The sequence below is a fragment of the Rhizophagus irregularis genome, chromosome 14 (genome assembly GCF_026210795.1).
Source record: "Rhizophagus irregularis chromosome 14, complete sequence".
Taxonomy (NCBI): Eukaryota; Fungi; Glomeromycota; class Glomeromycetes; order Glomerales; family Glomeraceae; genus Rhizophagus; species Rhizophagus irregularis.
In genome coordinates, this window is record NC_089442.1 from 4,446,971 (window position 1) to 4,469,074 (window position 22,104).

General features: G+C 26.0%; 3 protein-coding genes across 3 annotated transcripts; 1 reads left to right on the forward strand and 2 right to left on the reverse strand.

The window, feature by feature from the left end:
• Positions 1-5,674: 5,674 nt before the first annotated feature.
• Positions 5,675-8,325, forward strand: OCT59_006653 (uncharacterized protein; the record flags this gene model as incomplete). Its single annotated transcript, XM_066141409.1, has 3 exons — positions 5,675-7,125; positions 7,290-8,166; positions 8,320-8,325. 3 exons carry the CDS (start codon positions 5,675-5,677, stop codon positions 8,323-8,325), a joined length of 2,334 nt encoding a protein of 777 aa, XP_065998197.1.
• Positions 8,326-9,531: 1,206 nt separating this feature from the next.
• On the reverse strand, positions 9,532-11,764 carry OCT59_006654 (uncharacterized protein; the record flags this gene model as incomplete). Its single annotated transcript, XM_025327257.2, has 5 exons — positions 9,532-10,391; positions 10,501-10,685; positions 10,787-11,154; positions 11,234-11,359; positions 11,431-11,764. 5 exons carry the CDS (start codon positions 11,762-11,764, stop codon positions 9,656-9,658), a joined length of 1,749 nt encoding a protein of 582 aa, XP_025172210.1. The 3' UTR covers positions 9,532-9,655.
• A 4,613-nt stretch (positions 11,765-16,377) lies between these two features.
• OCT59_006655 (uncharacterized protein) lies at positions 16,378-18,848 on the reverse strand (the record flags this gene model as incomplete). The annotated part of the gene is made up of 2 exons (XM_066141410.1): positions 16,378-18,644; positions 18,716-18,848. 2 exons carry the CDS (start codon positions 18,846-18,848, stop codon positions 16,378-16,380), a joined length of 2,400 nt encoding a protein of 799 aa, XP_065998198.1.
• Positions 18,849-22,104: the final 3,256 nt, after the last annotated feature.

Below are 22,104 nucleotides of genomic sequence, written 5' to 3' on the forward strand. Positions count from 1 at the left end.
CTTGAATTATTGTGTAAAATTATTTCTTATTATCAATTTTTTTTGACATAACCTTCAGCTTCTGGTCATTTTTTTTTCGAAGAGCCTTATATAGGATGTTGTGTAGGAAAAGGATGTTAGTGGTGTATAAAATTGATTAAAATTTGAATTCGACCCGTCGGCCCGGACGATAAATTTTTATTTTTATTTTTTTTATTTATAATTTGTAAACTAGCAACAGTCTGTCGCTTCGCATCGGGATCAAAGACTGAACTTAAGTCATATAGTAAGTTGTAAATTGTGTACAAATTCTGTAAATAAGTTGTAGCATGAACAAAAAAAGTCTTTAAATTTTATTAAATTTATCATATTTCAGTGATAAAATTATGATAATCAAATCATTTTTAGCGAAAGTGATACATTACCGACACCAATCTACTACATCGATTAAAATTATACATGACATAATGCAATCCGTAATAAATTTGACGGAAACATGCTACACGTTACAGTCAAATTAATTTATGGGGGTAATCTAAATATAGTATTATCCACAAAAATATGGAGGGCTTTGTACTGTACATACTGTGCATTTGGGACAGTATTATATTAAAAGGAATTTGCTTTACTCGTTAAACGTTGGATTAGGGCTTGGACTATACACATCGGTAAATACTGTAAATCATCACGTTACCATTGTTCCACACGATCCACGCGACTCGCACAATGCGCACAATGGAAAACGAGTGTTTTTAGTATCTTTATCTCCTAGCACTCTCCTAGGCACATACGTCATCACATAAGAATGGGAATATACAGATTCAAGTATAAGATAGTAAAATTGTTTGTTTTATGTATAAAAAACATAATTATGATTATGTTGAAATCTTTCAAATATATCAACAAGTTAAACTTAACTGAAGTGTGGTGGGTTAGGATCTGTATCAAATATAAACTTATAAATATTTTACACTCGTAAAATATCAGCTTATTCTATAAGCTATCGCATTACGGAAGAGGAGTTTTTGATGTAGATAATAATATTTGGGTTGTTTATTCAAACTATTTATTTCATCAGAATTCAGATACATGTCAATTTGTTATTCTCTTGGGTTTATGACGAGGAAATTCAATCGTGGTAAAATATTATGATTAAATTGCAATTTTTTTCAAAAGGGTTATACACTTTCCAATTGGAAATATTTGATTAGAAGGTACTAATATAAAAGTAGAATTGTGCGAAGTACAAAATAATGTTTATTTAATTTTATCTGAAAAAGACGAAAAGCAGAATATAACCTTTATAAATTATTTATAGATGTATCAATAATTTTTAACGATGAAGACACCGAGAACGACTCCAAGAGTAATTTTTTTCTTTATGAATATAATTCAGAATCAATGGAAGCATTTGAAATAGTTAATAGAAATTTCCATATATTAATTTATAATAAAATGGCATGAATTAGAGATGTTAGTTGGAATTATTATTTGTATGAGAAGAATTATTATAATGATACTTTGACCTTTCCTGATATGGAAAATATTAGATCTTTAATTTCTAATGAGCGTGAAAATATTAATAACGTTACAGTTATACTTATAAGCTTCAATAATCAAAAGCATAAATAAAGAATAGACCTAGAAACGATAAACTTTTTTATACAAATGAAGAAGCATTATTGTGTTCAAGAGATATACAGTATCTAAAATAATGAGAAAACTGAACCGGAAAATTCTTAAAATAATAATGAACTAGCATTACAAGATGATTACTCTATAACAATATATGAATATGGTATCATTAATATGAGTAATTAAAATCAAATGATTTGGAATCATGAATATAAAAGACTTTTCTGGACTTACTAATACCAATGATAGATACAATTCATATGATAGGCATTTTGCGAAATATGGATCGACTTTTAATTAAGTCGTCAAGATTCAGGATCAACTCGGTATATAAAAGATACTGTCAATATCAATGCACAAGCTTTGTTATGGTTTTAGATCCCTCTAATGACAACATTGGCCATTATACGTATATTTCACATTTTTCTAAGTTTAGCCAAAGAGAAAATAACCAAATATTCGAAATTCTTAAATACTTTTAAACTCTTTCAATATTTATATGATTGATTTTTGTTAGATTAATCTTACTTGATAACCGATAAAATGTATTAGTCTTATTTGTACCTTATATAAATTATTCTTATTTTTAAAATATAGTTTATGGAAATTCTCAATCGAGTGTTTTTATTAATACTTGCAGAAAAGAATTTATACAAATTAGAATGATGAAGTGGGTTATTAATTTTGAATGGGAAATTACATCCTCAGAATTTTTTAGATTTTTATTCATATCCCACCTCTTTTCTTGAAATATTTATTTTTAACAAGTACCTAATTAATATTTACCAGCCAGTATTTTATCACCAGTACCCACGCCACGTTACACTAGGGAGGTATGATGGTAGAGGAATTTTTACGAAAATTTAATATGAAAGTATTAATAAATAAAGTGGATCAGTTACGTTAGAGGTAGTGCATTATTTGAATAGGTCTATGCAGATTGTTAGGCAAACGTATACAAATTAGTCCATTTATTTTAATTTATTAGGGATTTTATGTAATAAAATGAAGTATATATGATAATATGTTATAATAAGTTTTTATGAAACAAATCGAAAATAAAATTTGAAAAATAATAGAAATAAAGGTTGTAAGCAATAGACAATTATAATACTAGAGTTATTATTATTATATTTAAGATGTAAATTCAATAAAATTCCTGAAAAAGCTTCTTGAATACTGTACATCATGACCATCGATTACTTACCCTTTACAACAACACATACCCAACATTTTCTTGTCCTTCAACCCAAACATTCACAATTTAAGAGTCCCTACCTATGAAGCATGTAAGAAACCTATTATTAGGTTTCCTTTTCTTCTCTCCTTTACCTGAGAAAATACTTTCCGTTCTTCTGCATAAGAGGAAGTTCCTGTCACCATATATCTTCATTGCTACGAGGCGAAATCAGCAAATGAAGAGATAATCATTCACAAATTGAAAATTTTAGTACTTACAAAGTACCACCCAGAACATCCCACAAACTTTCTTTTTAAAAATATGACGTCTCAAAATTGTCAATTTGGTTGATATATTTCAATCAGATGGAATAAAAGTCTTGAGATAAATAACCTTGGTCGCATCATTATCATCAGTTCTTAAAACTGCTATGATTTCTTTGACCATGTAATCTTAAGTCAGACGTTCTGTAGAATCATGTACAGTACGTAGGTAATAGTTGAGATTTTAGCAGGCATAGTGGAAATTTTGTTAGCGAAGTGAATAATTGAATGGTAAAATATACCCTTTTCAAATTCTTTTTTTTTTTGAAAAAATGCAATCTGAAGTAATCTGAATTTTTTTCTCATGAAAAAAAAGTGGCTTCACAATGATCACACTATTTTCACCATTTTTTTTTTAAAATCAAACCATTTTCCCCCTTATAGAGATATATGAAAATTTCATAAAAAAAATTTTTTACGAAATAAAAAGAAATTTTTTTCATGTTATTTATCCATGAAAATAAAATTATATAATATCAAATAGAAAAAAAAAGAAATAATTCTTAAAATGGGCCAAACTCATATAACTTACAAGTAAAAAGCAGGTTAGTTGTATGAAAGAAAGAAAAAAAATATTTTCACCTCATGCTTAGCATTTTTTTTACAACGGGTTTAGCACTGCCACATATCATTAAATTATGATAAGATGATTTTTTCCAAAAAAAGTATCAGATAATTTTATTTATACAAACAAAAAATTTCGATTCTTTGATATATACAAAAAAATTTTTTTTTTTTATTTATGATCCAAATGGAGCAGAAACCCAATCTATATTCAAACAGAATGGCAATTTTTCTCCAACCAAAAAAAAGAAAGAAATAGCATGATTTACTTTTAAAAGAATTGTAGGACAATGCGCAGGAAATACAAAACGTATCAAGTTTTTTCATACTATGACAAGATGAGTGATAATCGGGTAATCAAAGAAAAAAAATGCAAGATGCATGAATTCAATCAATATGAGAAAATATTTTTTGATTTTTTTAGAATATTTTAATTAATGTAAGAAATTTCTTTATTAAGTTAAAGTTTCCTAAAAGAAAAAGAATATGATGAGAGTGGATTTTTTTATTAGTCATTCTTGCATTCCAGAAAAAAGTCATTTTTTTCAATAAAAAAAAAATTTTTTAATTTTTTACTTCAGTTTTTTTTTTCGATAATTTAATAATAAAATAAGGGGGATCGCAATTTAATATGGGAAAAAAAAATCTATTTTAGAAGCATGATTTATTTATTATTTTTATTTGTTATTTCAGCCACATCATCTGAAATTTTGCGTAACATGCGTTAAAATTTTTTTTTTATTTTTTTTTGAAATTTATGAAAAAATATATAAAATTCATCGATTCATAAGGAAGGTGGGCGTTGTACTCTTAGATTTAGGATTTATTCCTAAATCCAATAATCTTTTTTTTTTTTTAAATTCGCGGGCAAAGTTTTCATACCAAAAAAGAGTATACATTGCAAGTGTTTTGATGATCATTTACCTGGGAGTTTATGGGTCACTTTATTTTGTAATATTTTAAATAGTACAACAGGTTACCAAATAGATTGTCTGTTTTTTACTCTACGATAAATAACTTATAATAACTTAATAAACCTGGATTTTAGGAAATTATCACCTGGGCACCAAAACCAACAACTAAAAATACAATATGATTATTTCATTCTTGTATTTAATGAACTAATTTATTGATCAACTATTCAACTTTAATATGACGATCTAGGATTTAGATCACCTTATCAAAGTAACTTGGTTTCCTGAAATAATGTAAGTATTTTGAAAAAGATGCTCCATATTTTAAATTAAAAAATCTTTTTTTTACGAGTTAGTTATTATATTGTAACGGTAAATGTTGAAAAAGTTCGGAAGTATAAATCGAAATATTTTTTGAAATTATTTTATTAAAAATTCGATAAAATTTTTTTCGTGTTAAAATTAAAAAAACAAATATTAGGTAATTAAATATTCTAATGTCTTTCTCATAACCCGTTCTCCCTATCCTAGATTATCTTTTACTCAGTAATAATGGAACTGCAAGTCGTCGATATTAATATGAAAATATACAGTTTATATGGTTAATATGACTATTTTTTTTTAAAAAAAAAAAATAGTAAGTGTAAACATAATTTTATAAATAAAACACTAATTCAATTAATTGTTTGTTTATCTAAATATTCAATATTAATATTACAAAATTTCACGTGACTTCATGAATAGTCATTATAACATTACTACCTGGATGGTAAACTTGTATAGCCCCAGTCGAGTCTATATCTTAAAAATAAAAAAAAACTTGTATATTTATTTTTTCCAATTTTTATGTGCCCTGAGCCCCTGATAATTTGACATTTATCATTTTTGAAAGCCGGCTGCTATTTGGCATTACGAGTATTATCCATAAGGCTATGTAAAGTAAATACATATGGAGCGGAAATTATTTATTCTACTCATAAACGTTGGATCAGCATAACCGAGGGCTATGTAGACCTGCTGTATGCTATATAATTCATGCGATTTTTAAATTGTTATTAAAAAAGACAATTATTTTTCATATGGCAAACACGATACTCAACCCACGCGATCCGCACAATGCGCACGACGGAAAACAAGTATCTTTAGTATCTTTATCCCTTAACGGTAAATATGCCGTCACATATAGCGAAGACGATAAATCAATTGAAGGATGGATTGTTGAAAATTCTGAACCGATACTAGATCATGAAGCAAATGTTTATAAATTACCAAAAGAATGGACGTATATTTATGAGATTAAAGTAAATGATAGTAAAATTGTCTGTTATTCATCTTATGATAATATTGAAATCTTTCAAATGTCAACCGAACATCAGCAAATTGAACTTAATCCTCCACCTGAAAGTTTAGTAGAATATAAGATTAATTTCAAAAAAGAAGGGAATCTTGTAATATTCAATAATGATAAAATATCAATTTATCATTCTAAGCATGATATGAGTAATGAGCTAAGTTTAATGTCATCTTATGAACTGTCATCATGTAACAAATTAATAACTGGAAAGTTAATTGATTATATTAAAAAAGTAATAAATGGAGTGTTTATTGATGATGATAATATATGGGTTATTTCTCCACATTATTTATTTCATTGGGACTTGGAAACATTTCAATTGAAATTTAGTTATTCACTTGGGTTTACGGCCAAGTATTATGAGCATGGTAAATTAACAGTATTAACTAAAGGAAATTCAATCGCGGTAAAATATATGGACTATGAAATTAATGAAATTGCAATTTTTTTAAAAGATGTACATTTTCCAATTCGAAATATTCAATTAAAAGATACCGATACAAAAATAGAATTTTGCGAAGTACAAAATAATGATTATCTTCTGGCTTTTAATTTACCTAGAAAAGACGAAAAACAGAATATAATCTTATATAATATAACTGACATCAACGCACAACCCAAAGATGCATCAATGATTTTTAATGAGAATAAGTTTATCCTTTATGAATATAATTCAGAATCAAAGAAGGCATTTGGATTAGTTGATGGAAAATTTTCATATATTAATTTATTAGATTTAAATTGGCATGAATTTTTTGAATCTCATAAGGAAGATGATGATTTAGTTGGTTGGAATGATTACTTGTGTCAAACTTTTAAGAAGTATTACTATAATGATACTTTAGCTTTTCCTGATATGGAAAATATTAGATCTTTACTTTCTGAATCTAAAAATATGAAAGAGGTTGTTAGATCTTTATTTTCTCATGAATATGAAAATAAAAATATTGCAACTAAAGATATAAACTTCAATAATCAAAAATATAAATGGAGAATAGAACTGAAAATTGATAAACTCGATAAACTTGATAAACTCAATGAACTCGACAAACTCGATAAACTTGATGAACTCGATGAACTTGATAAACTCGGCAAACTTGATAAACTCTCAGTTTATTCAGATAAAGAATTTCTGTGTTCAAAAGATTTAGGTATCAAGTTTACCAAGTTTACGAGGTTGAACTGGAAAATTCTTAACAATAATGCGTTAGCATTACGACTTGATTATAATGGTTTTATTATAATATACGAATATGATATCCATAACAAATGTATTAAAACTCAATACTTCGTTTACAAAAGGAAAATGCTAAATATTAAAGATTTTTCTGGACCTACAGTATATTGCCAATGATAATCGCAACAGAAATAGCAGATCTCGACACAAATATTAACCGTAAACAATATTTCACAGTGTTGTCAGAAAGTATCATTAGTATCATCGAAGACGAAAGATGCCTTGCGAAATATGGACCAACTTTATTATCAAATTTAATAAAGTCGACTGATTCAGAATTAACTTGTCATATAGAAGATATTTATAACAAATGCATAAACCTTGTTAAAGAAAATCCAAAAAGAAATATGAAATTTCTGAATATTATAATATCATCTATGAATGATTTATATAAAAAGTATCCTGATTATATAACAAAATTTAATTCTGAAATGTTTATGATTTTAGATCCTTCTGATGAAAGAGTTCACAGTGATGGGGATCATTCGCATTTTTATACTCTTAGCGATGAAGTAGAAATTCGTAAAATATATGAAGATACAACTATTAACTATGTTATTGGAAATATTAAAATACTCATTAAAATACTCATAATCCTAATAATTTTATTTCTGACTATTTTAATTTTATTGTTACCATTTATAATTATATATATAATTTTTAGTCGAACTGAATTTCTTGACTTTCTTGAACATGAGAGACAACGCAAGCAACAAATTGTTCTTATCACACCATATATAGATTATTCTCGTTATCCTTCAGAATATAGTTCATGGAAGGAAATATTTTATCCTCAATCAAGTGTTTTTGTTAATACTTGTAAAAAAGAATTTTATTTAAATTGGAATGGTGAAGCAATTATTAATTTTAAATGGAAAAAATTTGGAAGGATATATTATTTTACTATTTGGTTAATATTTATGGTTTTTCTTGTGTGTTTTACAATTGCTTCTTATCCTACAAATTCTATAACTCGAAAAGTTCGTATTAATCTTTATCAAACTACAATTGCTTTTGGATTTTTTCATCTTATATTTGAATTAAGACAATTTATCTGGAATCCAAGAAAATATTTTTTAAGTATTTGGAATTTATTTGGTAAGTGTTCTTATAAAATTTATTTTTTTAAATAGGTTTAATTTGAAACTAACTTTTTTTTAAAAAAACCCCAGACTTAAGTGCTTATCTTTCTGCTACTATTGCATCAATTTGTTGGATTAAATATGGTGATATACCATATTGGGCACTGTCAATTTCTTGTTTATTATTAGATTTAAAATTTTTACTTTTCTTTAGAGTATTTGAATATTTTGGTGTTTATTTTGCAATAATCTTTGGAGTAGCTAAACGTGTATTTTCCTTTTTGGTAGTATTAGCAATTATTATTTTAAGTTTTGCACATGCTTTTTTTTTACTTTTACATCCTGAAAATCTTTTAGATTCGTTAAATGCACAAAATCCAAATGATTTAAATAATCCTTGGACTCTTTCTAATACTTATAATCAAGTTGATGAAAATGGAAATATCTTAAATGAAACTCTTATTCAAGTTCCTAGCGAAAATACCAATTTATTTTATTCGTATCCTACCTCTCTTCTTGCGACATATTTATTTTTAACAGGTAATCGTTAACGTTAATTAATATTTACCATAAAAATAACTTATACTAACTTATTTGACCTGAATTTTAGGAAATCAAAATTCATTATCACCTTGGGCACCAAAGCCAACAACTGAAAATACAATTTTATTCATTCTAATGGCAGTATTTTCATTCTTAATTGTTATATATTTAATGAATTTATTTATTGGTTTACTTAATATGGCGATCGAAAAGGATAATGATAGAGCCTTGTATTTAGTACAAAAAGCAGAAGTTATAGCAGAAATTGAACTTTTTTATTTATTACTTCATCAAAGACGCTGGAGATCTTGGTTTCCTGAAGTAATGTAAGTATTTTATTATTATCAGTTATTATTATTATTTTAAAAAAGAATATGAATACTAATAAATAATAACCTTTATGGTTTAGTTATTATCGTGTAGATGTTGAAAAAACTCGGATATATATTAAAAAAGCTATTAAGAAAGGTAAATGGAACATGGATGACTGGCCTGAGATGAAACATAAAATTTTAAAGCTTCTTAGCATTGATGATGCTATTATAAATCTAGCAGTTTAATTTTAGCTAGATTTTCATATGATTAAATTAAATATAGATTTGTCTTCTTATCTGTTATCTAAATTATTATTTGGGACATATCTGATATGACGCAATAAATTAGAATTAGTAGCATGTCATATTAATGCGGGCCAAAACGTAGTGCTGTAAATTCCTGGATGTATAAATTTAAGAATGATTACTACATAGACTAATCGTAATGTAAATTAAGTTCGTCTGCGTTATGAATAATTTATTAAATATTAAAATATTTGTTTTTTTTATACATATTTTGTTTTTATATTCTACATAGTACTCTTTTTTAAAGGAATTCTCCTAGGTTTTTTAGCCAACCATTCTTTTTTATCAATATTAAAAATACTATCATCATCATCATCATCAATAATAATACTATTATTATTACTATTATTATTACTAAAATTTACTTCTTTTTGAATATTTACATCAAAATTATTTTTTAAAGGAGAATTTCCATTAATATAAAATTCATCCCTATCAGAAGGAGATGATAAATTACTTGAAGAACCTAAAAAAGTTGAATTTAAAGAAGAAATTCCTAATGAATTATGCTTATAATTATAATTATTATTATTATTATTAGTTCCTATTAAAGTAGAAGTTTCACCACCACTTGAATATTTATAATTAAATTTAAAACTTTTTGGTGAACTATTATTACTTGATTCATATCCATATCTATAAATTTGTCTATCTGATTTATTTAAATGATGATATGAAAATAATTCATTATGTGATGATTTATTTGATATAATTGATATATTTGATCTATTTGATATTGAAAAATTATCATCATTAAAATGACGATGTATTGATTCTAATGGTTTTGGTTTACGTTTTGATGATGTAATTGAAATGATTTCATTATCTTCATTATCGTTTTCTGGAGTAATATTTTCTTCGTCGTCATCATCATCATCACGTGACTTGTTGGTTCGTCGTTTATGTGAAAGTATCGTTAAAGGTGTGGAAATAGGATTTTCTCGTGACGATCGTAATTTACTATTAAATTATTGAATTGAATTTATGGTTAATATGGTTAATTTAAAATTATTATTTTTTTTTTTTAAAAAAAAAATATTATTAAATTAAATAATAATCGATAACTTACTGATATATAATAACGAATTGAGCAATGTTAAATGATACCGGAATTACGTAATTCATTATAAACATAGCAGCCATATTTAATCCCAAATTATAAATTGTAGTCGATTTAAAAAGGAAAGCACTAATTAAACAAATTACACAATATAATATAAAGATTGACCCAAAAGCAGCCACGACTACCGTTAACTAAAAATAGAAAAAAAAAAGATTTTAGTTAACAATAATTAATTATATATAATTAATTAAATATAAACAACAATAAACAAACAATAATAATGATCACTTACATTTTTAGCAGACTTTTTTAATTTTTCTACTTTCCATTTTTCATCAAAAATAATTCCATTGTCTCTTTGATTACTAATTATTTTTATATGATTATTTAATATACTGATTAATTTATACCAAAATATTATTATTGTCATTAATAAAACAAAAGTCCAAAAACTCCACATTATATAATGAATTTTAAAAAAAAAATTCGCTTTTTCAATTTCATTAATATCAGCATAATATCCCGTATAAATTGCCAAAGGGATATTACTTATAAAAGGACAAATCATTAAAGAAAATCCCACAATATCTATTAAATATTTATTTGGTGCCCATCGTATAGCTACTGTTGTGTTTGCATCAATATTCGGTGTCGAATGAACTAAAAATAAAAATAAAAAAATAATATTTAGATAATGTACATTTTAGAAAAAGGATAATAAATAAATAAATATTCTTACTTATGCTTATAGGATAAAGTGTGGCGAGCGCATATGATACTAGACGCGGTATGTCAAGATAAAGTTCTGCATGCAAAGTATTTTGGTATCCATCAAATAACTTAACTAAAAGATGAATAACTTGTACTAATAAAAACAAAAACAAATTAATTTGATAAATATTATAAACGTAAAGATAAAAACGAAAAAGTACTTACATAAATTACATGAAAAACAAATCAAATGAAATGTTTCCTGCGGACGTGGTCGAAGAATTCCTCTAAATCTCGAAGGAGGAAAAAATAAGGATTGACCAACAATAAATACTTGGTTATACAAAAAGTACATGGATATACATCCGATTAATATTGAATAAATCACTAATATCCAAGTCGCTATAAGATAGAATTGTTCTCCTTTACAATAACGAAGATTTATTCTAAAGTCACAATAACAATTTTCCGGATTTTCCGAAACGTAATTAACATTTACTAATTCATTATTTATTACTTCTCTACAGGAAACTGTAAAGTTATTTATAAGTCGAACCATGATGAGTGATGACGTATAATTTCGTAATTCGAAACACGAGATATTTATCGCAAGAGTGGCGTAAAAAATAATGGAGAGGTGAAAAGGGAAAGGGAATGTAAACTAAACTTTTAAAAGCAAAGTTTTCAAAAAGTAAATTAAACTTTTAAAGTAAAAGTAAATTTACGGGATTGTAGGAATCGTAATTAAGCCTTTTTAAAAAATGTTAGCTTCGACAGCTTAATTACAATTAATACAAATGATATGATTAAGGTGAATTTCATACATCTGTAGACAGAATGAAAGAAAGAAAAGTAAATTCACCGAAAAAAAAAGACCGAGGCCAAACTTAAAAAAAAAGAAAGAAAAAGAAAACAGAAAAAAAAATTGGGAAGTTGTGCTTAAATAAACTTATCCTTTTCTAATTAATCATATGCAATAAAAAATATCGGGATGATTAATATTTATTAATTATATACTTATTTGGGTTTCAATTATGTGAAATAAAAAGATCTAGCATAATAATATTTACAAAATATTAATATTAAAAATAAATAAAAATAAATGATATTATAGTCCACATTAAGTGTGAAGTAGCATAGCCTTTAAATAAAATATTATATTTGTATTTGTCATTCCACTACAATTTAAGATAACAAGGTCGATGTATCGAATGTTGTTGTAACCATAATTATTTATTCCTAAGTGTCTAACCTACAATAGGATTTAAAATAACAGGATTTGGTGAATAAATAATTTGTAGATCATCATCGTTTCAATTTCGTCATCCCCAATACGGAAATTACCGAAACTACCGGAAATTTTATCTAATAAAAAGTTATCCAAATTGTACTCTTTTGCTTAAATGCTATTTAAGGCCCAATTCAATTATCTAACTGTTTCACGTGTATCAAATAGCTAGAATTGTTACGACTTCTGATTATTCCCATACGTCGAATTTAATGTGTGGCCCAGGCTGTGTATCACCTTATTGGCTTTTGGGTCATTGTTTATCAACGTGATAAATGATTGGTGCCTAGTAATAAATGTCATTATAAAAAGTTCCATTGTCTTTAAAATCTAACTTTCCGTAATTCCTTGTTGTCTCTTTTCGTTCAATTTAATATCACAGATGAATTTTTATTTTACTTTTTTTGAAAAAAGGGTCAATATGAATCTTTGGTAAAACATAAGGCGGCATGCCACTAAAATCTTTAAGAATAAATTACGTCAGCCATGAAAGTTAAATTTCTAAAGAATATTGAATGCAACAATACATTCTTTTATTTTTTACAAAATGAGAGCCAAGCATCAATTAATTAAACGTTGTCTCGAATTTGTTTCATTTTCTATTGCATTTATTATTACTTTTAAGTGCTTCAAACATTGAGTAAGAACGTTATCATATCTTTACTAATATAGACATCCGTTAAATACTACAAATACCAAAAGGTCGCTATTTGACGTGTTATTTATTATTTATATCGCGAAATTATGCAAATAATTCATTGTCTAGTTATAATTATACCCTGTTTTCCATATAGAGTAAAATATTGATTTCGGAACTGCTTATGTATTGTTAAAAAAGTTTATAGGTTGTATGTATGCGATATGCCTACTTTAATTCAATGCGCTCTAAAAAGGGGGATTTTCTTTACATATTAATGTACTAGAACATACGAAACATGCAAAGTAAATCAAATCATAATTAATTTTAAATAAAGACTTTTCTTTGAGAAAATTTATTAATTGTTTAAAAAAAAAAATTCTAAATTTAGATTAAAGATTTACTATTCAAAAAAAATTTAAATTAATTTTATAAAAATAAATATACTGTATAATTATATCAGTTTCATAATTTAAACCAATCTAATTTTAAATTTAATATTATTCACAATTTAAATAATGTAATTTCGCATTTATAATGATCGCATTAATATTATGACGCACTTTTTACAGAAAAATTAAACTTAACAAACAATAATAATAAACCTGGTACCTTTTTTTTTTTATAAAATAAAAAGAATGAATTATAAAATTTATTGTACGTTCTTTATTCTTACAATTTAGCGTCCTAGATATTTTGTGCCACAAAGTACTTGCGCATTATGTCTTACAGGCTAAACATGATATAATTACGAATTAAATTTAAAAGTCAATTTGAATACCATTATCTTTTGGACTGACTAATTTTTGTAAACGGTCGACTTTATATTTTAATATTATATAAGAATAATAAATTTAACCAAACGTATTTTACTTTCAATTTTATTTTTATTTAATATTGTAATTCATTATAATTTACAAATTTAATTTAATAATTTATTCGGAAAATACACTTCAAAAAATTTCTTCAAAATTACTCCTGATTCTTTAAATATTGAGCGAATAGTGTCAAAAATAATATTAGAGCTTTGTATTATATATGCTTGTGCACGGGATGATCATTTATTTTAATAATTCAGGTACGTCAAAATATTCATTTTGCATAAATCAGAATAATGTAACATGAATTACATGCAGTTGATGCATCTTAATTTATTGGCAATTTGGCAACAATCGGTAGTTTACAAGTATTTTAGTACCGAATCCATGGAATTATTATGTGAAATTATTGGTGATGCTTAATAATATTTGAATCAATTAAAAGTATTGGTTGACGCATGTTTAAAATTAGCGTTAGCATTTAATTTACCAAATCTGGCCAAGAAAAATATTTTAATTTAATTTACGGTCCACAACTTAACGCAAATTGACGAAATTATTACATGTAACTTTTTATATGCGCAAATTCTATGCAATACTCCTTTATCCTAATGATTCAAAACAACTATATTTATTCCAAATATTCCATTTTTCTAATGCTTTGGTATTGGTATTTAGTAGAGTGTTTTTTTTGTAACCACATAATTATAATAATATGATAAAAAGTAAAAACATTATATTATCGATTTTTTGTGATCACATTTTCACATAAATTTTTATATGAGATGATAACTTTGTGTAAACTAAAGATAAGAATTTAAGTTGTCTTACATATTATTTAGAATTAGATGATAAGGTAATTTTTTTATTGGATGTTATAAAAAACTTTGAACGGGGATTTACCATTTAATGAGATTTACTGCGTCATTGTATCACTGCATGGTGTTATGAACCCACCAATGAGCACTAAGTAAAGAAATCACATGACTGTAAAAAAGGTATGATTTTTCTGTGAAATACGTACTATTGGGAGATTTATCTATCCTTTTAACTAAATATAATCCGTAAATACTGTACCTAAAAAAAATACATCAGATGAATCAGATGATCTATTTATGTATTTTTTCGAATTCTTCACTGAAGAGTAATAAGCTTAGAGGAAATGTTATAACCCAAACGCAATTATTAAAAAATAAGACATGTCACAAGTTTCTAAATTTGCTGCGCCATGTAATACATCAAAATATTTACATACAAAAAAAAAATACTTAACAAATATAAAACAATTAAAATTAAACTGCTAGATCTATAATTGCATCATCGATGCTAAGAAGCTTTAAAATTTTATGCTTCATTTCAGGCCAGTCATCCATGTTCCATTTACCTTTTTTAATTGCTTCTTTAATATATATCCGAGTTTTTTCAACATCTACACGACAATAACTAAATCATAGAAGGTTATTATTAATTAGTATTCATTTTTTTTAAAAAATAATAATTATAATAAAATACTTACATTACTTCAGGAAACCAAGACCTCCAGCGTCTTTGATGAGGTAATAAATAAAAAAGTTCAATTTCTGCTAAAACTTCTGCTTTTTGTACTAAATACAAGGCTCTATCATTATCCTTTTCAATCGCCATATTAAGTAAACCAATAAATAAATTCATTAAATATATAACAATTAAGAATGAAAATACTGCCATTAGAATGAATAATATCGTATTTTCAGTTGTTGGTTTTAGCGCCCAAGGTGATAATGAATTTTGATTTCCTAAAATCCAGACCAAATAAGTTAGTATAGTTATTTTTATGGTAAATATTAATTAACGTTAACGATTACCTGTTAAAAATAAATATGTCGCAAGAAGAGAGGTAGGATACGAATAAAATAAATTGGTATTTTCACTAGGAACTTGAATAAGTGTTTCATTTAAAATATTTCCATTTTCATCAACTTGATTATAAGTATTAGAAAGAGTCCAAGGATTATTTGAATCATTTGGATTTTGTTCATTTAATGAATCTAAAAGATTTCGAGGATGTAAAAGTAAAAAAAAACCATGCGCAAAACTTGCAATAATAATTGCTAATACTAATAAAAAAGAAAATACACGTTTGGCTACTCCAAAAATTATTGCAAAATAAATACCAAAATATTCGAATATTCTAAAGAAAAGTAAAAATTTTAAATCTAATAATATACATGTAATTGACAGTGCCCAGTCTGGTATCATGTCATCATATTTAATCCAATAAATTGACGCGATAGTAGCAGAGTAGCAGAAAGGTAAGCACTTAAATCTAGATTTTTAAAAAAAGTTAGTTCGAGTTTAATAAATTTTAAAGATAAAACTTAAAAAATATACTTACCAAATAAATTCCAAATACTTGTAAAATATTTTCTTGGATTCCAGATAAATTGTCTTTATTCAAATATAAGATGAAAAAATCCAAAAGCAATTGAAGTTTGATAGAGACTGATACGAACTTTTTGAGTTATAGAATTTGTAGGATAAGAAGCAATTGTGAAACACACAAGAAAAACCATAAATATTGACCAAATAACAAAATAATATATCCTTCCAAATGCTTTCCATTTAAAATTAATAATTGCTTCGCCATTCCAATTTGAATAAAATTCTTTTTTACAAGTATTAACAAAAACACTTGATTGAGGATAAAATATTTCCTTCCAGAAACTATATTCTAAAGGATAACGAGAATAATCTATATAGGGTATGATAAGAACAATTTGTTGCTTGCGTTGTTTAGTAACAATGTAGAAAGGAATTGCAAGCAGCAAAAAAGGAATCATTTCTCCTCGACCCATAATTAAACAAATAATCATAAGTATAATTATAAATGGTATAAATGGTAATAATAAAATTAAAATAGCCAAATATAAGATTGTTGCAAATATTAATTTGATCAATTCAATAATAAGTTTAATAGATTTAATAATATTTTTAATAGATTGGTCTATTTTACGAATTTCTACTTCATCGCAAAAAGTACAAAAATGGGAATAATTCCCATCACTGTGAATTCTTTCATTAAAAGGGTCTAAAATCATAAACATTTCAGAATTAAATTTTATTATGTAATCAGGATACTTTTTATATAAATCATTCATAGATGATGTGATAATATTCAGAAATTTCATATTTCTTTTTGGATCTTCTTTAACAAGTTTTATGCATTTGTTATAAATATCTTCTATATTACGAGTAAATTTTGGATCAGCCGACTTTACTAAATTTGATAATAAAGTTGGTCCATATTTCGCAAGACATCTTTCGTGAGTTTTGTCTTCAATGATGCTAACGATACTTTCTGATAATTGTGTGAAATATTGTTTATGATTATCTTTTTTGAGGTTTGCTATATCTTTTGTATCTATCATCGGTAATATAGGTCCAGAAAAATCTATTAGTCCTTCTTTTTTGTAAATGAAGTATTGAGTTTTAATACATTTGTTATGGATATCATACTCGTATATTATAATATTATCATAATTAAGTCGTAATGCTAACGCATTATTGTTAAGAATTTTCCAGTTCAACCTCGTAAACTTGATACCTAAATCTTTTGAACACAGAAATTCTTCTTTATCTGAATAAACCGAAAGTTCACCGAGTTCATCGTTTTTCAGTTCTATTCTCCATTTATATTTTTGATTATTGAAGTTTATATCTTTAGTTGCAATATTTTTATTTTCATATTCATCAGAAAATAAAGATCTAATCTCTTTCATATTTTTCGATTCAGAAGGGGAATGTAAAGATTTAATATTTTCCATATCAGGAATAGCTAAAGTATCATTATAGTAATACTTAAAGGTTTGACCCAAATAATCATTCCAACCAACTAAATCATCATCTTCTTTATGAGATTCAAAAAATTCATGCCAATTTAAATCTAATAAATTAATATATGAAAATTTTCCATCGACTAATCCAAATGCTTTCTTTGATTCTGAATTATATTCATAAAGGATAAACTTCTTCTCATTAAAAATCATTGATGCATCTATGGGTTGTTTATTAATATCATTTATATTATATAAGACTATATTCTGTTTTTCATCTTTTTTAGGTAAATTAAAAGCCAGAAGATAATCATTATTTTGTACTTCGCAAAATTCTATTTTTGTATCGGTATCTTTTAATTGAATATTTCGAATTGGAAAATGTACATTTTCTAAAAAAATTGCAATTTCATTACAATATTTTACCCCGATTAAACTTTCTTTATGTATTACTGTAAACTTTTTGTAAATATTTTTACTTTTATCACCTTCGTCATCTTCATCAGTATAAGTTGTCGTAAATCTAAGTGAATAACTAAACTTCAATTGAAATTTTTCAAAGTCCCAATGAAATAAATAATGTGGAGAAACAATCCATATATTATTATCATCAATAGACACTCCTGTTATTACTTCGTTATATGATGATAGTCTATGAGATGACATTAAACTTATCTTATCATGTGCAGAATGATAAATTGATATTTTATCATTATTGAATATTAAAAGATCCCCATCTTTAATTTGCTGATTTTTGGTTGACATTTCAAAGATATTAATATTATTGCTATTAGAATATGTATAACAAACAATTTTATCATTTACTTTTAACTCAGTAATAAAATTTACTACTTCTGGTAATTTATAAACATTTGCTTCAGGATCTAGTCAGAATTTTTAACAATCCATCCTTCAATTGATTTATCATCTTCGCTATATGTGACGACATATTTACCGTTAAGAGATAAAGATACTAAAGATACTTGTTTTCCGTTGTGCGCATTATGCGGGTCGCGTGGGTTGTGCGGCACAATTTCATTATCTACATCATCTTGTTTTTCATCTATTGGAATTATTTCGTCACCCATAATTTTTTTTAGATCAGTTTACCAAACGTGAAAGGAAATTGTTAAAAAGAAAAGAAAAAGAAAAATCGTAAGAATAAATAACAAAAAACATCTGCTGAATCGAATTTTCAAATTTACTATTTATGATTAATAAAATTATTAAAAATTCTTAAATAACTGTGGTATAACACTATTTAGACTTTTTTTGTATTAGAATTCATTCAAAAAAAAACATTTCGTTATATGAAATCATGTAAATATCTTTTTAAATTAACTAATTAAGAAAATTAAAATTTAAAAAATTTCATTTAATCAGTTAATGCAAGTATAACGAAATAGCACCATAACGTATGTATTAAAAGTAGAATTCATTGAGATTTACAAAAAGAGTAAATTATAAACTTAAATATGTTTCGCAAAATTCACTGAATGCACTGATGATGATAAACTTGTCCAAAAATCGGTTTTTATGTAACCTTATAAATAAATGGGCGTTTTATAATGAGGTAATCGTGAACGTCTATTTTTTTTATTACCCAGAATATCAACCATCTTAAGTAAGTTAAGAACCAGTATCTGAAATCAAACTCGTATTATGCCTATTATGAGAAGGTCCACTTAAGGTATTAAACTCTAATACAAACAAACATACAAATGCACTAAATGATGTTATTTGTGGCCATTATGATTTATTATATGGTTTATTTATTTATTACAATGTTTTTCGTTAGGAGCCAAATAAGAATTTATGCAATCATTATAGTAAATAAAATCTAAAAATATAGAAATAATTTGCAAAGTAATTTCGCTATATTAACAAACATATGTCTACAAAAGTTAAGATGATTAAAATCATAATCATGACAATCAGAAAGATCCACAATTGTGCCAGAAGTTATGGGCGCATTCAAATATGGTTAATAATTTTTCAATAAAGATTTTGCCAGAATTAGTTTCGTTACAATAGTTATGCCATCTTTTACGCCTGGAAGCGTGAGAGTTTTGCCATTGCAGAAGAATCTCCAGCCATGTTGAAAGTTATTGAACATGAAGTAAACGTTAATTAATCTAAAATGCTTTCTTAAGAACAACACGAAGTCCTAAGCCCTTTCTAAAATATCAATACGCAATTAAACGCGAAATATTAATTTACATAAATAAATCATTGCTGCAATAAATTTTGTATAAAATTTCTTTCGAATACGGTTATAAAAACCAGCTATATGACGGCGAATACCAAAGCCATTCATATGTTTGTAATTACCCAAGATCATAGAGATAAAGTTGATTTTTTAATTATTTTTGAACTTCACCTGTTACAAGATAGTAAAATATTAGGCGGTCCGACTAGCAATAATATCAAAATGTTGATATTACTTTGCAATGCGATTTTGCATTGCTTTCTTCAATGTAGTTATTATACAATCTCATTGAAAATTACACACGATTCGGTTATATAATATTTTTGGTTCCGTATGATATGTAAATATGTTATTTGGGTCAAATCATTTGGTAGTATTTCTCTAAAAGTATATACTTTAAAAGAGACAATATCTTCTGTCGATATATCACAAATTAGTTATTCCATAACATATCTAATTTTTTGATCGTACGTAAATTAAAGGCTGGAGTTCAAGTTCATCTGATGGTAGTTATTCAATATATCACGGTTGTAATCTTGTTAAGTCGATACTTCCACAATAAATATATAAAAAGAAAAATGTTAGAAAAATTTCATTTATCTTTTTAAACTTTTAGAAATTACTGTATACTGAAAAATACCATTTCAAATACTTTAGGTGAATAAATAAAATAACCATCCTTTTTCTGAATATCTTCAGTAAAGACAGTTTTAAAAGTTTAGATTGTGTTTTTAATATGAAGGAATGAACATGCAAAGTGAACGAGAGACTGAAAATGAGATTTTACATCGTACCTTTCCTTTGTTTCATAAAGTTTTTATAATAATAATACGACGAAGCGTCAATGCTACACAGTAAACAATATAACTATCAACTATTTTCTTTCAGACATGATGATTCGTTTTTAATTATACGAAAAATATTTATAAGCTAACCGAATTACCAGAATTGAACTTTATATGAAACCCTAATAATGTATCTAACTGGTAAAAGTGGAAATTTTCTTATTTAAGTAGTCGCATGAATAAATTACATAATAATCTACTTAGACTTTAGATTTGTATGTCCGCACGCGTTTAAATACATAAATATGTTATAGATTATTTATAACACGCGTGATGTAAACAAAATCACATTAGTTTTATACTTGTACTTTTTACGCGCTCTAACAACCACCCTAGCGTCGCCTTCAAAAAATGATAGCCGGATTCATTTTTCCGGGGCGACAATTAGAGTTAAAAATTTCCAAGTCCACAGAATAATTATAAAATTGAAGAACTTCTACACTACGTGACAAATTACTAATCCTAATCCCTTTAACCTAACTCTAGTCCTAACCCTAATTCTAAAGAACCGGCAAAATGAATCCGGCTTCCATTTTTCTGAGGCGACGCTAGGTTCGTCGCGCTCCAACAGTTTGTATAAAAAAAAGCTAAGTATAAATATATTATTCGAAGATAAAAATATCTTACTCCTGATGTTCACATAAATAATATTTTGTATTGCTAATATTCTATTGGTCGGTTGCTCAATGATTTCATATATTATCAGTTATCCTCATAAGTTGCATGTTACGATGTATTAGCATAATAATAAAATTATTGGATAGTAACGGGAGTTTATTATAAAAATTGCATAACGGTCCCGTCAAACCGATAACATTATTATTGATGATTTAAACTATATAATCACAGAATAAATGATATTAATTTTCGCCTGATTTAGGATATGCAATCATCATAATGCTGGCTGACATTAAATTTGGCCAGAATTTGTGATCGTAATGTTGGCTGACCTTGCATAATTCTGGCCAAATCACAGAATTTCTTATAATTAACTTGCAGAAAATCATCGTCCCTGATACCGAGTCAAACAAATTTGTAAACTGAAAAAAATCAAAAAATCACGTTAATCACGTTACGCGTTTTTTCTTATAAAAATCACCCTTTTCGTACTAAATTTTTTTCAAAAACTCTTTTCTCAAACTCTTTCACAACAAACAACTCTTTATACAAAAAACTTATACAAAAAAAAAAATTTTTATATAATTCTTCACATTTTTATACAATAAATAACAAATTTTTTACTCTCTTTTTATACAAAAAATAATGCTGTCCTACTCTTTTAAAGTAATG